The following is a 14,928-nucleotide window of genomic DNA, read 5'->3' on the forward strand; positions in this document are numbered from 1 at the left end:
AGAACACTGAAACAATAAGAGGTTACTGGATACCCATGGCATAAACAACTGGGAGCACCAAATTTGCTGTGTTTTGCCACACCCCCTTTTTTACCACCCGGCTACAGCTTCCCACCACCTGGCTGAAAAAAATTTCTGGGGAGAACACTGTATATTATTGCCATATATTGTTGCTGTATTTATTAAACAGCAGTCTCTCTCCTGTCACCTGGCAATATTGTCACAGCTTAAGTGTCAGATGGCTAAAAGCTTTGTGTTAATGAAGAAAATAATGCAATGCATTGTTTTTTTTTGCTTGTGTATCATATTTTTGCAGTATTGAGTTTGATTAAAAAGCCTTGGAGAATGTAATGTGTGATGCAAAAAAAACTGCATGATCATTTCTTTTTATTTTTGTTTGTGTGTGGTTTTTGCTTTATTTTTGTAGCTTTCTCGATCTAGTTCTCTGAGTTCCTTATCTCGAGAAGTAAGCCAGCATTTTAATCAGGTACCAGCAGCTGGCCTCCACATTTTATGTTCCAATGCAGTCCTATGCACTTTTTTCTATATATTTTTGCACCTTTTTTCCATATATTTTTTCACTAACCGTGCTTGCATTGTACCTGCAACCCTTGCTAACCCTTATAAAGTGTAGGTATCCAACTTTAGTGTCAACACTATTTTGTGTTATTGGACCATTTATATCTTACAGTTTTAGGCCTATCTGTAATGTTTGCAATAACAGTTCATTTTACAATGATTCTGTTTCCTGTATTGGCCAAAAAGTATCTTCTGTGCTCCTCTAATTTAGTTTATTATGCTTTTTTTTATTATGCTTTATTACTTTTATTTTTTATTAGATTTTAACTCCACCGACCTTACTAAAATGTGCTATTGCTGTCTGTTACTGTCAGATGTTGAAGCTATGATTTTATCTCCCTGTGACATCCTTTCACTCTGGCAGCATGTCAGAAATCTTGAGAAAAATACAGAGGTTTTAACCTTTCCTCCCTCTGTACTTAATCAGCAGAAACTCCACCAGTAGCCACCCCCTGTCTAATGAAAATTACTATACTTTCCATTTAGATGATCTTATTTGATAGTAGAAAGCAGAAGGACTAAATTAAGTCAGAAACAAGGGTTAAAATTGTGATTCTTCATTAATTAAACTTCTAATTGAGTTCGGGAAATAATAAAATTGCGTTGAACTCTGAAAGTCCATGCTGCCTACTTTCTTTCTGGGTTTAGCATAATAATTTAGACTCCTTCCACATGAGCCCAAGCAGTACATCCTACCTGTATTAGATCTGTAGAAGGTGTTGCTGTGCTCTGTGAACCAACTGACCTGCACTTTTGCTGGCTCAGTTTCAGGACTATCCACAAAACAAGGATTCAGTTCCACAATGTTGAATTTTTGATATAATGTTCTGTCAGAAGATAATCCAGGGTCTGTTTAATGACAGCAAGTTGAGTGTAACCATGTAACCGTCTTTTAAGGAAGGTTGATAGAAAAGAAAGTTAAAGCCAACTGTGAAATTTTATGTAAGATGTCCTTATCTGTTTTGTGTTCTGATCTGATACTTTCTGAATCTTGACACTAAATTGAGTATGCAAGTTGTCTGATAATTGCACACAATTTGCTACACATCATGCTTGTTTTGGGAGTGACTGAAGTTACTGAAACCAAAAGCTAAACTGTACACACAAGCTATTATATCTTATGTAATAGATATAATAAATGTAGGACCAATTTTAACAGTCTGCTATATAAAACATTCAGGCAACCACACTGCCTCCCTACTGCATTTGTGTGAACATAACTTTTTAGTTTTGTTCACTGCTTCAGTCCTTTAGTAGCATTTATCTAAAGCTGATGTGGTAAATTTGTAAATTATCACATGCCACCAACAAATTAGCTATACTTAAGTAGAAAGTTCAGTAGCAGTTTGTTTTAAAACCGATATCAACTGCTTTTCTAGTCATCGCCTCTGGATTGACAGCTACTTTATTAACACTGTACCATGCATGCTAATAACCTGAGTGCTTCACATCCCTGTGCATGGAGAGTTCCTTTAATACTGGATGGTGTTTCGGGTCTCCTTCCTCGCTTCCCTCTCTCCAATTTAATGAAAATGCAGAAGTGATTTGCCGACAGAGTCAAAGCTCTAATCAACCATACTGCTTTCCAGTTTTCTAAATAATTTGTTTTTACTGTCTTAAAGAAAATTAAAAAAAAAAAAAAAACTATATTTAGAAACTTCTGATTCCCTAAAGATGATATATCGTTTAGCAGTCTAGTAGAAAGTTGTTAGTGCAACATATCATATAGTAGGAGGAGGCAGCAGAGCTATATAATTTTGAAAACGTATCACATGAAGTACATGAAAAGTTTAGTGCAGATTCATATATGCTGCTGTTTTGGATACTGATATCAACCTTTGCAATTCAATGCAAAATGACTAACAGGATCATGACCACCGTCTCCTCATTTCACGTGTTATAAGAAACATCACACCCCGCCACACCCCGCAATACTTTAGTATTTAGTTTTTGTGGATCTTCTTTACCAAAAGCTCCAAGTACACTTAGACATGTTTAGTGTACTGTATTTCCAGTAGCCTACTGTAGTTTGATCTCAAGCGCTGTGTAGAGTGCTTCCCTAAGAGGTATGATTAAAACAATTCTTGCATACAGAGGGGTGTCGATGTGATAGGAAAAAGAGTTGATTTTATGGCAGCTAGAAAATCATAGCTTGCCTGATGGTTGAAATTGGAGGTTTTTGGTAATAATTGTAAATTACAGGATGGTCTGTACAGAAGTTTACCATTTTAATAAAACTGAATTTTCCCATAAACAAGGTACAAATAGAACTTTTGTTAACTGTGTGGCTCCACCTCCACCACGATCAGAAGTACTTTTAGTAGCTGCGGCTCTGTCTGCAAGTCCTTTCATCCATCATAAAAGGTTCTTTAGTACTAAACTTTCTTCCTCTTTGCAGGCCTTCAGCAACACAGCCCCCACATCTGGTCCTCCTGTCGGGACGGTTCCCTTCTATAATCCTTCAAGTTTTGCACAAGTAAGTCAATTTTCATGAATATAAAGCATGAAGACCTTTCGAGATTTAGATCATCTCTGACCACATCCCACTATATCATAAATAGAGAAAACAATACAGTTTCCCTTGGGAACCAAATTTTAAAGGGACTTTTAAGGTCAGGCTTATATAATCAAAAAAATAGGATATAAGAATATATTTTATTAAGAAAATTTTATTTATAAACATGACAAAACCATACAATACAAAAATCTGAAACCAAACACTCAGTGGATCTCCTGGTGGAAACCTCTCCAAATTAGATATTTCCACAGCTTCAACGTGTTTTGTAGAATCTATGTCCGCTTCCTTAGGAAGAGGAGATCTATGCATAACCGTTAATACCTAATACAATGGAGTAAGATATATACATAGTCATTTTTATATTCATCAATCCATTAGCAGTGCTTATCACAAAAATGGACTTACATTGAATGCTGAGTGCTAGTGGTCAGTTAGAAACTCCTACTCATAATATGTTGGATTGCAGGATGGCGAGCCGTAAGGAGGATGTCTTTCCAGATAAATTTGCTTCAAGATTTTAAATATAAAGAAAAATATATATAAATCAATTTTCTTTTCTTATATCAGGCTAGATCCATTGTTTCAATCTCTAATCTCAAGATTAGCTATTCATTTTATAAATAGGTCTTAAGAGGACCTTCATATACTCCCGAAGTGTTCGGTTAATAATCAACTCGCTAATTAATCAATTTTAATTTTTGAATTTTTCTCACAGGGCCACCCAAAACATTTCCTTATGGGACTCGTGAGGTTAATCCCTAGCTGCGCCCCCTTTATACTCCCTGGCAGTTGCCTTTGTATAATACTGTATCAAAATAATTATACATATAACCCCTAAAAATCATCTATCCATAACAATTATTTATGTATTCCAAAAATAGATTAGTTCTCTCCCTATGATTGTGCTTCTTTCCATCATTAAGGCTGTTTAAATATAATTAAATTTTGTGGAAACCCAGTATTATAAAAGATAGATAGCTTAGTAAACACACTTGCCCTATTTACAGGGGTAAAGCCTCTTCTCCCTCCTATTTCCTGTTGTAATTATCTTAGCAGCTAAACAAATATAAAGTGAATAATTCAAACGAGAATTACTTTTAGATAGCCCATAACTTAATAAATAAGATTCAAAACTCACTTGTAAAAAATATGTACCACTTTAGGAGGATTGTTGTCTGTTGCTTTACAGCTCTCTTATGTATATATTCTTTCCATGCCTTGGTGAAAACACTAAGTCAAAAACACTATATGTGAAAAATAGTCTAACAAATGTGCCATATAGTTAGTTAACCTACCTAATGTATGCCTACACAATAAAACATATCCACTCTCCTAAATGAAAAACAGGGGATCCCCCAAGAAGAGTACATCCACTATCCACAACAGGAGCCCGGGATACTTTAAATTAAAATATTTAAAATGAATTCTTATACACTTAACATTTCAAAAGAAAATGCGAGCCAGCTTGCCCAAGAGTGTTCAGAGATTACCTGGAGGAACTAAGGATTTCCAAAGCAAAAAGATTTAGCCTTCAGGACAGGAGCCATGGATACTTTGAATTAAAAATATTTAAAATGAATTATATACACTAAACATTTCAAAAGAAACGCGAGCCAGCTTGCCCAAAGGTGTTCTGAGCTTACATGGAGGAACTAAGGATTTCCAAAGCAAAAAGATTCAGCCTTCAGGACAGGAGCCCTGGATACTTACCACCTCTCCGTCACCTTGCCGGCTTTATTTTGACAGCGCCACATGTGACGGGAACATCGGGCTTATTCTGAAAGTGCCACAGACTCTCCACGGCGCCTCCCGTAACATCAGCAGTGCAGGGATTGCCCTTCAATCAAAGGAATGGATAGGACTCGATTGCGGAGCCTCTCCATCCTCCTGAAACACCAGGGGAAACCATCCATTGGTAAACGAGCAATCCCTGCATTGCAAGAAGGAATCCCGGTCGATCACAGCAACGCATAGAAAACATACAATATATAAGCTGTCTATTATATTTGTTGTACTAGTTGTGAAGCATAATGGGGCCAAAACTTATAACAACATAATGGGTAGAAAAAAACTTATAACATGGTGCCAATAGGACAGTTTAAAAGTTTTACATTGCCTAGACCTTTATCTGTCATTATTTGTAACATATAAAGTTTATTAATAAGTTTTATTTAAGTTTGTGCAAAATGAGATAATGTTCGTAATGCCACAGTAATCATCTATTACATAATTTATATGTATTAATCAGCATTAACTTATTTGGGCATTTTAATTACCATACATTGCTAGAATGAAACCTATATGAAAATGTGGTTCGGTTTTTTTTTTGTGATTTGAAAACTTTTTTAAATACCATGTGCCAATTTACTATTCTAATGTGTAGGTGTTTAACCTTGTAACAGCTGTTTATTCTTAGCATGTCCATCCTTCTAAAAAAGTAATGATAGTCTTGTATCAGACCATCAACTCCTAAAGCATTAAGGTTGGAACAGCCAGGCTTCTAGCAGTTAAAGGGCATATTAAAATGGCAGCATAGCTCATAACTACATCACTGATTTATTTAAATTCATTATGTTGTCCTATTTAAAGTTTTATTCTGAAAAAAGGCTGTAATGAAAACAATGTTTATACTTATTGGTCAGTTTCCTGCTGGCTGATGGATTTTTTTTTTTTTTTTTTTTACAACAGACACCTGCAGGAGGGAGTGCAGCACGGCCTGGGAGACTTGGTCAGCGAAAATATCCAGCTCTAAAATAGTTTTGGACAGAATGTTTGAGGCTTCCAGAACATTTCAGTATATCCTGTCTGTGACACTGAATTTGTAACCCAACTCACCAACTTGATTGTAAAAGTTACATTTGCAATGGCAAAACACCTACTCCGTCTTAACTGTAATTTTCTTTGGGTCACTTGGCAGGATGTTTTAAGTCTGTGTTGACTGGAGCTTTTTGATGCATTTTTCCCTCTTTTTCTTAAAAGGTTGGACTATGAAGCAAGCAAACATTGCCATTTTGTGGCCTTCTTATTTGACTTGTAGCAAATGACACTGTGTTCAGCACTAAAAGTGGAACAAGCTCTCTGAAATCAAATATTATTGAATTAATGGCTGGATGTACACAGATTTGGGTTGGCTGTATGATGTAAAATTATAACAAAATGTTAGATCTTTATATACATAGTTCATATAGAGTCTAACCACTTTTCTCTCTTTTTCAGACATACCCTTCTCCAAAAGTTAATATATTAAGTTAAAACCATGACTGATTAACCTGTAAAAGTTTTATCTTGTAGTATGTATGTAGACACTTGTATAGTCTCTCCAGTCTTTTGTAAAATGGATTAATCTCAAATTTCCTGGAAGGTTTACAACTTCATAAAACATTCTTGTGTTTGTAGACTCTTCCAGACACAAAAGTTTTAATTTTCATTTTCTCCTATTTTTTCACCCCCTATATTTGTGATTTTTTTTTTTAAGTGCAATATAATTGAATGCTTTCTCTCATGCTGTTGGTTAATTCCTATTAAATAGAAGATAGCTGGTAACAGATGAAAAGTGAAAAAAATTATTTGCTGGCTTTTTAGAAAAATCTTTGAGGGCCAATCCACCCAAAAATAATAATTTATATAAGCAATATAAAAAGCTGGGGTGACTTGATTTGTTAGTATGCAGCCAATATATTTACATCAGAGTGGATTTGCCATCTAAATTGTCTGTTCTTTAGGCTCTGTTATGTCTTGTTGGTGTCTTTCTTGCATTCTCATGTTTTGCTGCATTCCAAGAGATGACCTTGTGGGGAGGGATGATTGGGTAACTGAGCAGACTTAAAAAGCTTTTAATGTTTTTAAAATTATTTAAATAAATTGCCCAAATGTTTAGATTTACAGAATTGAAAAGGGATTGTGTAAGGTGATACTTTTATTTAAAATAACTGCAAAATGTGTTTTACAGATATATTATTTTGTTTTGTGTTTTCTCGCACTAGTCTGAAAACCTCAAACCTGTGTCTTAACACACAGTTCATGACAGAATTGTGGTTATACAATAATATCCATACACATATTAGGGCAAATCAGCCATACGTTCACCCATTTCTAGTCATGGCAGTCAGCATTCCAGTGCAAACTTTGCTAGATAGGTAGTAGGGTAGAATTATGATAAGTTCATTTAAATTTTCAATGCTGGTGGTAATTAAATATAAAAAAAAAAAATTTACCAATTAAAATATAAGATCCAATTAGTGGCTTATCTTAAAGTGAGTCATGTGACGAAGGGTCTGCCTTTACTATCATCACTAGTGTTGTGATTGGAGACATTACATCTCCAGCACCATTTTGGATGTGCATTACTAGTAATTGTATATGTACAATTGTGTTCAGAATAATAGTAGTGTGTTTAAAAAAGTGAATAAAGCTCAAAATCCTTATAATGGCTTTTATTTCTCTATACACAAATACATTGGAAACTCTGCACATTCTATTCCAAATCAAAACATGAAGAAAAAAAATCAGTTCATTCAGTGAGGTAATTTATTCTGCAAAAAAACAACCCTTATTTATGAAAAGAAGGCAGCAAATGCAGCAGCTGGTAATAGTCCATTCCAGACATTGTTCAGAAAAACAGCGTACTTTGATTCAAAAGTTGATTGGAGAGTTGAAAATATATAAAGAACTGCAGAAAGTTATTGGCTGCTGAGCGAAAATGATTACAAATGCTTTAAAATGGCAACCAATGGCTATAAGACGTGGAAGAAAATGGAAAACTACACATGGAATGGATAGAAGAAAAGAACACATTGACTGGCATAAGGAAAAATGGCACATTTCATGGACAGATGAATAGAAGATTGTTCTTTTGGGGTTAAGTTTGTCAAATGGCTCCCAAACACTGATTTCAAGCTACGCTTTCTTTTTGGGTTTAACATAATCTGTTTTACCTGGATTCATCAGATTCTCTTCAGACTCCCTCCACATGACCCCAAGCAGTACATCCTACTTGTATGGGAGCTGTAGAGGGAGCTGCTGGAATCTGTGAACTAACTGACCTGCACATATGATGGCTCAGTTTCAGGGCTATTCATAAAACAAGGATAGATTATTTAGTTCCACAATATTGATTTTTGATTTATTGTTCTGTCAGTGGGTCTGTTTAATGACAGCACAGACAGTGAAGTATGGTGGCACAAGCATCATATGGGGATGTTTCTCATATTGTGCTCCTGGGCCTAAGTATTGCATACCAGGGATCATAGATCAGTTTGCATCAAAATACTTGAAGAGGTCATGTTGCCTAATGCTGAAGAGAAAATGCCCTTAAAATTGGTGTCTCAACAAGACAGCAACCCTGAACACACACATAAATTAAGAACGCCTTGGTTCCAGGCAAACAAGATTCTGTTTCCGAGGCAAAACCAAGAAATGCAGAATTGCGGAATGTAGTCCAAACATCCTGTTCACAGGTGCCAGAAGTTGGATGACTCCATGCAACACTGATGTGCAACACTGACAGAAACAGTGGTTATAAAATTATATATTCAGGGATTCAAAGGAAAGCAAAATCTTGAAACATTTTTTTCTGTTTATACAGTGAATGTTTGAGTTTGTAAAGAAGAATGCAGACAATGCAATTTTTTTTTGAATGACCTAATATTCCCTTTTTTGTACATCCCTTCACATTCTGTAGAGAAATAAAACAAATCTGATCATTTTTCTTCATGTTTTGATTTGGAGTAGAATATGCAGTATTACCAATGCATTTGTGTATGAAAGCTTTCAAAAGGATTCTGAACTTGTGTTCAGAAAAAAAAGCCGTGCATTTAAAAAAGTGAACAAACTTTTCAACCTGAACACTTAACATGATTGCAAGTGTTTTCTTCTGACACGATTAGAAAATCAATGGCTGAGTGGTCAGTGCAGTCCTTCGTAGGTTACATACACACATTAGATTTTTGTTGTTTGACTCAAAGGCTATTTCATGGGCTGGTGTGGGCAATTCATTTGTTATGTCATTATCAATTCAGTAGATAAAAGGCTTGGAGTTGATTTGAGGGGGGTACTAGTATGTAGAAGATTTTGCTGTGAACAGACAACATGTGGTCAAAGGAGCTCTCAATGCAGGTGAAACAAGCCATCCTTAAGCTGCAAAAACAGAAAAAACCCATCCAAGAAATTGCTACAATATTAGGAGTGGCAAAATCTATAGTTTGGTAAATCATGAGAAAGAAACAAAGCACTGGTGAACTCCGCAAACGCCAAAAGACCTGGATGTCCATGGAAAACAACAGTGGTGGATGATCGCAGAATCATTTCCATGGTGAAGAGAAACCCCTTCACAACAGCCAACCAAGTGAACAACACTCTCCAGGAAGTAGGCGTATCGATATCCAAGTCTACCATAAAGAGACGACTTCACAAAAGTAAATACAGAGGGTACACTGCAAGGTGCAAGCCACTCATAAGCCTCAAGAATAGAAAGGCTAGATTGGACTTTGCTCAAAAACATCTAAAAAAAGCCAGCACAGTTCTGGAAAAACATTCTTTGGGTAGATGAAACCAAGATCAACTTTTACCAGAATGATGGCAAGAAAAAAGTATGGAGAAGACTTAGAACAGCTCATGATCCAAAGCATACCACATCATTTGTAAAACATGGCAGAGGCAGTGTGATGGCTTGGGGCGTGCATGGCTGCCAGTGGCACTGGGACACTAGTGTTTATCGATGATGTGACACAGGACAGAAGCAGCCGAATGAATTCTGAGGTTTTCAGAGACATACTCTGAATGGCCAAGTCAGTCACCTGATCTGAACCCAATTGAGCATGCATTTCACTTGTTGAAGACTAAACTTCGGACATAAAGGCCCACAAACAAACAGCAACTGAAAGCCGCTGCAGTAAAGGCCTGGCAGAGCATTAAAAAGGAGGAAACCCAGCATCTGGTGATGTCCATGAGTTCAAGACTACAAGCTGCCATTTACTTTTGAGCCCCTGAAATGAAGTGATTGTTTTAAAAACAAAAGGCTTTAGTTCCTCACATTTGTATCCAAACTTTTTGTTCAACCCACTGAATTAAAGCTGAAAGTCTGCGGTTCAACTGCATCGGAGTTGTTTCATTTAAAATTAATTGTGATAATGTACAGAACCAAAAATATAAAAAAATTGTCTCTGTCCAAATATGTATAGACCAAACTGTATATATGCAAGGTAATTCCCATTACCTCATTATTCCTTAGTGTTCAGGTCCAGTATAGATGTATGAAATAGCCCACTGGTATATATCCAGGATAATTCCCATCCAATACAAGGACCTCTTCATTCCTTAGTGATCAGGTCCAGTATTTGGAAAGGAAATAGCCCACTTATATATGAGCAGACTATTATCCATCTAGTACAAGGACCCTTTCATGCCCCTTAGTGGTAAGGTCAGGTACGAGGATAGGAAATAGCCTGCTCATATATGACCAGGCTAATTCCCATCGAGTATAAGGACCTTATGATACCTTCCGGTGGTTGGCTCTGGTAAGATAGGAAATAGCCTGCTCATATGTAACAATGCTAATTCCCATCCAGTAGACAGACCTCATCATTTTCTTAGTGGGCAGGTCCAGTATAAGGATAGGAAATAGCCCGCTCATTTAAAACAAGGCTAATTCCTTTCCAGTACAAGGACCTCATTATTTCAGTGGTCAGGTCTAGTATAAAGATAGAAACCACGGTATGGGGGAATAACCCTGGATATATATGATTTAGAGAACCATAAATCTACAGTAGGGGTCCCCAGTTGACTCTAGAGAGCCGGAATACATACCCAAGTAGTATTATCTTGACAATTGAGGAGAAATTTACTATAGGCAGAACCAAAGAAGCATGAAGACTGCCAGCTCAAAAAAGATCTCATGATCTGTACATTTTTGCAAACTTTGATAAACCTGAGAACAAAAAAAACATCCAACAGTTGGATGAGAGCAGAGAGAAGGGGGCACACCATCATTACACCATGGCAGTGTGATTACCAATGAGGGAACGGCAATAGGTAGGGCCTGGAGTACATTTAGGCTGTACGACCATTTTCTGAAGTTTACAATTGATGAACCACAAAAAGGTGCTTGTATTTGATTTAGAGACCTCTTGACATAAGCGACGTAGAAGTTAAGGACAAAAAGACACAAAAGATCTTTTGAAATAAGCGACTTTTTACGACCAAACAGCATTAGCTTAAATTCTACTGCATTTGTTTACAATCCCCAAAAAAGAATATCTGCATTTTGTCAAAGTAGCTTTACCCTTATCAAGACAGTTAGCAGTGCTTCTCTAGCTTCCAACAGTTCGAAGTCAATGTCAGGAAAAATTAATTGTTTGTGGGAGGACTCTAGAATCTGAACTCCTGCAAAAGGGATATTATACACACCTCATGCTCTTTTTTTGCAATGTCTTCCATGGCTTATTAGGATCCCCTGCTTGAAAGGTTTGTGAGCCGCCCAGAATGCTGGGTGTACATATACAGTAGAATTCTGCTCAAATAAGAGTTTTAACTGTGCAGTTAGATCCATTAATATCACATGGTTCTGAAGCAGGCTATCATAGAAGTGTCATAATTTGTCTCGTCTATGGAATACATATACTTCAACTGTAAAGTGAATGGGTGCGTGGTCAGAAAGGGTGATGTTTCCATCATGTCTCATCAGAAAAAACTCAATCCTCATAAAAGACTCTAACCTTGTGAGATGGAAGCTTGGCATACTGGTGGCTGGAAATCATTAGACTGGCCTATAAATACATTGACTTCTCCTCCTAAAACACAAACTCCCTCTAGGAATCATGATAGGTGTCTCCAAAGAAGTTCTGGCTCCAAAAATTGGAATTGGGCATAATTACCATTGCATATGTAACAAAAACAGAACCAATGACTCCTTTCAGAAAAAGCATTCTACCATCAGCATCCTAATTGTCTGACCATTGGTCTTTAAATTGCTAGCTGTGTTTAGAGAGTACAACATTCACTCTCCTGGGTCTGGCATCATCCGTGGATCCATGATATTCCCAGGTATAGTATCAAGTCTGTGAGTTTGAATACCTTACTTTTCTTAAAGTTTGTTTCTTGTAGAAAGCTATATGTACCTTTTGTTAGCATAAATCACACAGAAGAGCAGTCCACTTTTCAGGAATATTTAACCCCTTGGTATTAAGGGAGAGTAAAATTAGATGGGCCACGAGGGAAGAATAAATATATATAAATCAATCAATATATCATAAAATAAAATAATAAAATATTGGTAGGAATAAGAGAATGGGGTTACTGTTACTACCACATATTTATGTTAATTATACAGTTGATCTGAGGTTCTCCACACATCTCCTGATGAAACCTAGCGGCGAAGCCTGTAGGGGTAGAGACCTTCAACAACGATTCTATGTTAATTTTGAGTCGGGCAACCAATTACGCATTCCCCCCCACATTCCGTTGAACGTGTTCTGCCCCCCTCACATTCTGTACAGCGTATTCTGCCCTCCCACATTTTGTGTGGCGCTTTCTTCCCTCCACATTTCGTAGGGTGCATTCTGCCCCCCACATTCTCTGGAGCGCCTTCCCCCCTTCAACATTCTGTGGAGCGTGTTCTCCTCCCCACATTATGTGGAGCGTGTTCTCCCCCTCACATTCTGTGGAGCGTGTTCCCCCCCTTACGTTCTGTGGAGCGCATTCCCCCCCTTACGTTCTGTGGAGCGCATTCTCCCCCTCCCTGCATTTTTTACAGCGTGTTGTCTGCCCCCCACATTCTGTGGAGCTCGTTGTCTCCACCAACATTCTCTGGATCGCGTTGTTTCCCCCCCACATTCTCTCCACCCAACCCCCCATTCTGTGAAGTGTGTTCCCCCTTCCCCACATTCTGTGAAGCGTGTTTCCCCCCTACATTCTGTAGAGAGCGTTCTCAGCCCTCACATTCTGGCCCGTTTTTCCTCCCCACATTTTGTGGGGAGCGTGTTCTTCCACCACCCACCCATATTCTGTAGAGCGCATTCTCCACCCCCCACATACTGTGGAGAGCGTTGTTGTTCCACCCTCAAATTCCGTGGAGCACCTTCTTTCTCCTCCTCTCACATTCTGTGGAGCACGTTGTGTTCCCCCCACATTCTGTAGAGCACGTTCTCCACCCCCCCACACACATTCTGTAAAGCATGTTTCCCCCCTACATTCTGTAGAGCGCGTTTTCCACCCTCACATTCTGGCCCGTTATTCCTCCCCACATTTTGTGGGGAGCGTGTCTCCCCCCCATCCCACATTCTGTGGAGCTTGTTCTCCCCAGCACATTCTGTGGAGCCTGTTCTCCGCGCCCCCCACCGCACATTTGGTTAAGTGTGTTCTCCCCCCTCACATTCTGTGGAGCACGTTCTCACCCCCCCCACACATTTTGTGGAGTGCGTTCTCCCCCCCTCACATTCTGTAGAGCACGTTCCCACCCCCCCACACACATTCCGTAGAGCATGTTTCCCCCCTACATTCTGTAGAGCGCGTTCTCCACCCATTTGTGGGGAGCGTGTTCTCTTCCCTATATTCTGTGAAGCGTGTCCCCCCCCCACATTCTGTGGAGCACGTTCTCCCCCCCACATTCATTCTCCCCTCTTCCCCCCTGATTTTGTGGAGTGCGTTCTCCCCCCCACATTCTGTGGAGTGCGTCCCTCCCTCCCCCACATTCTGAAGAGCACATTCTTCTCTGTGAAGCGAGTTCTCCTCCCCCCCACATTCTGTAGAGCGCTTTCTCCACCCCTTACATACTGTGAAGAGCATTTTCCCCTCTATCTCTCCCCCCAATTCGGTGGAGTGCGTTCTCCCCCCCTCCACATTGTGTGGAGCGCATTCTCCCCCCACATTCTGTAGAGCGCGTTCTCCACCCCCCACATTCTGTTAGGTGCATTTCCCCCCCTCACATTCTGGCCCGTTCTTCCTCCCAACATTTTGTGTGGCGTGTTCTGCTCCCCCCTCCCACATTCTCTGGAGCGCCTTCCCCCCTCCACATTTTGTGGAGCGTGTTCTCCCCCACACAACATTCTGTAGAGCATTCTCCATCCCCCACATTCTGTAGAGCACATTCTCCACCCACCCCCCCATTCTGTGAAGCGTGATCCCCCCCACGCACATTCTGTAGATTGCGTTTTCCACCCCCCCTCACATTCTGTGGAGCGCATTCCCCCCCACACACATTCTGTGAAGCATTCCCCTCCCCCTACATTCTGTAGAGCGCGTCTCCACCCTCAGATTCTGTCCCCTTTTTCCTCCCCACTTTTTGTGGGGAGTGTGTTCTCCCCCCCCCCTGCCCACATTCTGTGGAGCACGTTCTCCCGCCACAGACACACTGTGAAGCCTGTTCCTACACACACACACACCCTGTGAAGCGTGTTCCCAACCACACATTCTGTGAAGCGTGTTCCCCCCCCCCCCACCACATTCTGTACATCGCATTCTCCACCCATCCCCCCATTCTGTGAAGTGTGTTTCCCCCCATATTCTGTTGGGCGCTTCCCCGCCACATTCTGTAGAGCGCATTCTCCATCCCCCCCCCCCCCCCCCCCCTCCACATACATGTGGGCAGCATGTTCTCCCCTACATTCTGTGGAGCGCTCAAACCCCCCGACACAGACAGACAGACCAGACAGACACACACACACACACACACACGTTCCCCTCCCCACATACCCTGTGAAGCATATTTCCCCCCACACATTCTGTGGACACTGTAAAGCGCTTCCCCCCCACGTTCTGCACCCCCCACATATTGTGGAGAGCGCGTTCTCCACCCTCACATTCTGGTCCGCTTTTGTGTTCTCTACCCCCATATCACC

General features: G+C 39.7%; 1 protein-coding gene and 2 long non-coding RNA genes across 6 annotated transcripts in view; 1 reads left to right on the top strand and 2 right to left on the bottom strand.

Annotated features, from left to right (window-relative positions):
- SEC16A (SEC16 homolog A, endoplasmic reticulum export factor) overlaps window positions 1–10,192 on the top strand; it is a 45,164-nt gene extending 34,972 nt beyond the window's left edge. For 3 of the 4 annotated variants that reach the window (XM_072431883.1, XM_072431886.1, XM_072431884.1), the window contains 3 exons: window positions 428–487; window positions 2,978–3,055; window positions 5,786–10,192. In XM_072431883.1, coding sequence (XP_072287984.1) covers window positions 428–487; window positions 2,978–3,055; window positions 5,786–5,854 — 207 coding nt within the window. In that variant the 3' untranslated portion in view covers window positions 5,855–10,192. The remainder of the gene's footprint in view (window positions 1–427; window positions 488–2,977; window positions 3,056–5,785) is intronic. The other variant, XM_072431885.1, reaches the window with a different exon arrangement.
- The window catches only part of LOC140344613 (uncharacterized), a 137,854-nt gene that overhangs the window by 37,321 nt on the left and 85,605 nt on the right, over window positions 1–14,928 (bottom strand). The window lies entirely within an intron of this gene.
- Window positions 3,231–5,788, bottom strand: LOC140344612 (uncharacterized). Its single transcript, XR_011923610.1, has 2 exons — window positions 3,503–5,788; window positions 3,231–3,418 (listed from the first exon to the last, which is right to left on the bottom strand). It is a non-coding gene; the product is annotated as an uncharacterized lncRNA (long non-coding RNA).

The sequence above is a fragment of the Pyxicephalus adspersus genome, chromosome Z (assembly GCF_032062135.1).
Source record: "Pyxicephalus adspersus chromosome Z, UCB_Pads_2.0, whole genome shotgun sequence".
Classification (NCBI taxonomy): domain Eukaryota; kingdom Metazoa; phylum Chordata; class Amphibia; order Anura; family Pyxicephalidae; genus Pyxicephalus; species Pyxicephalus adspersus.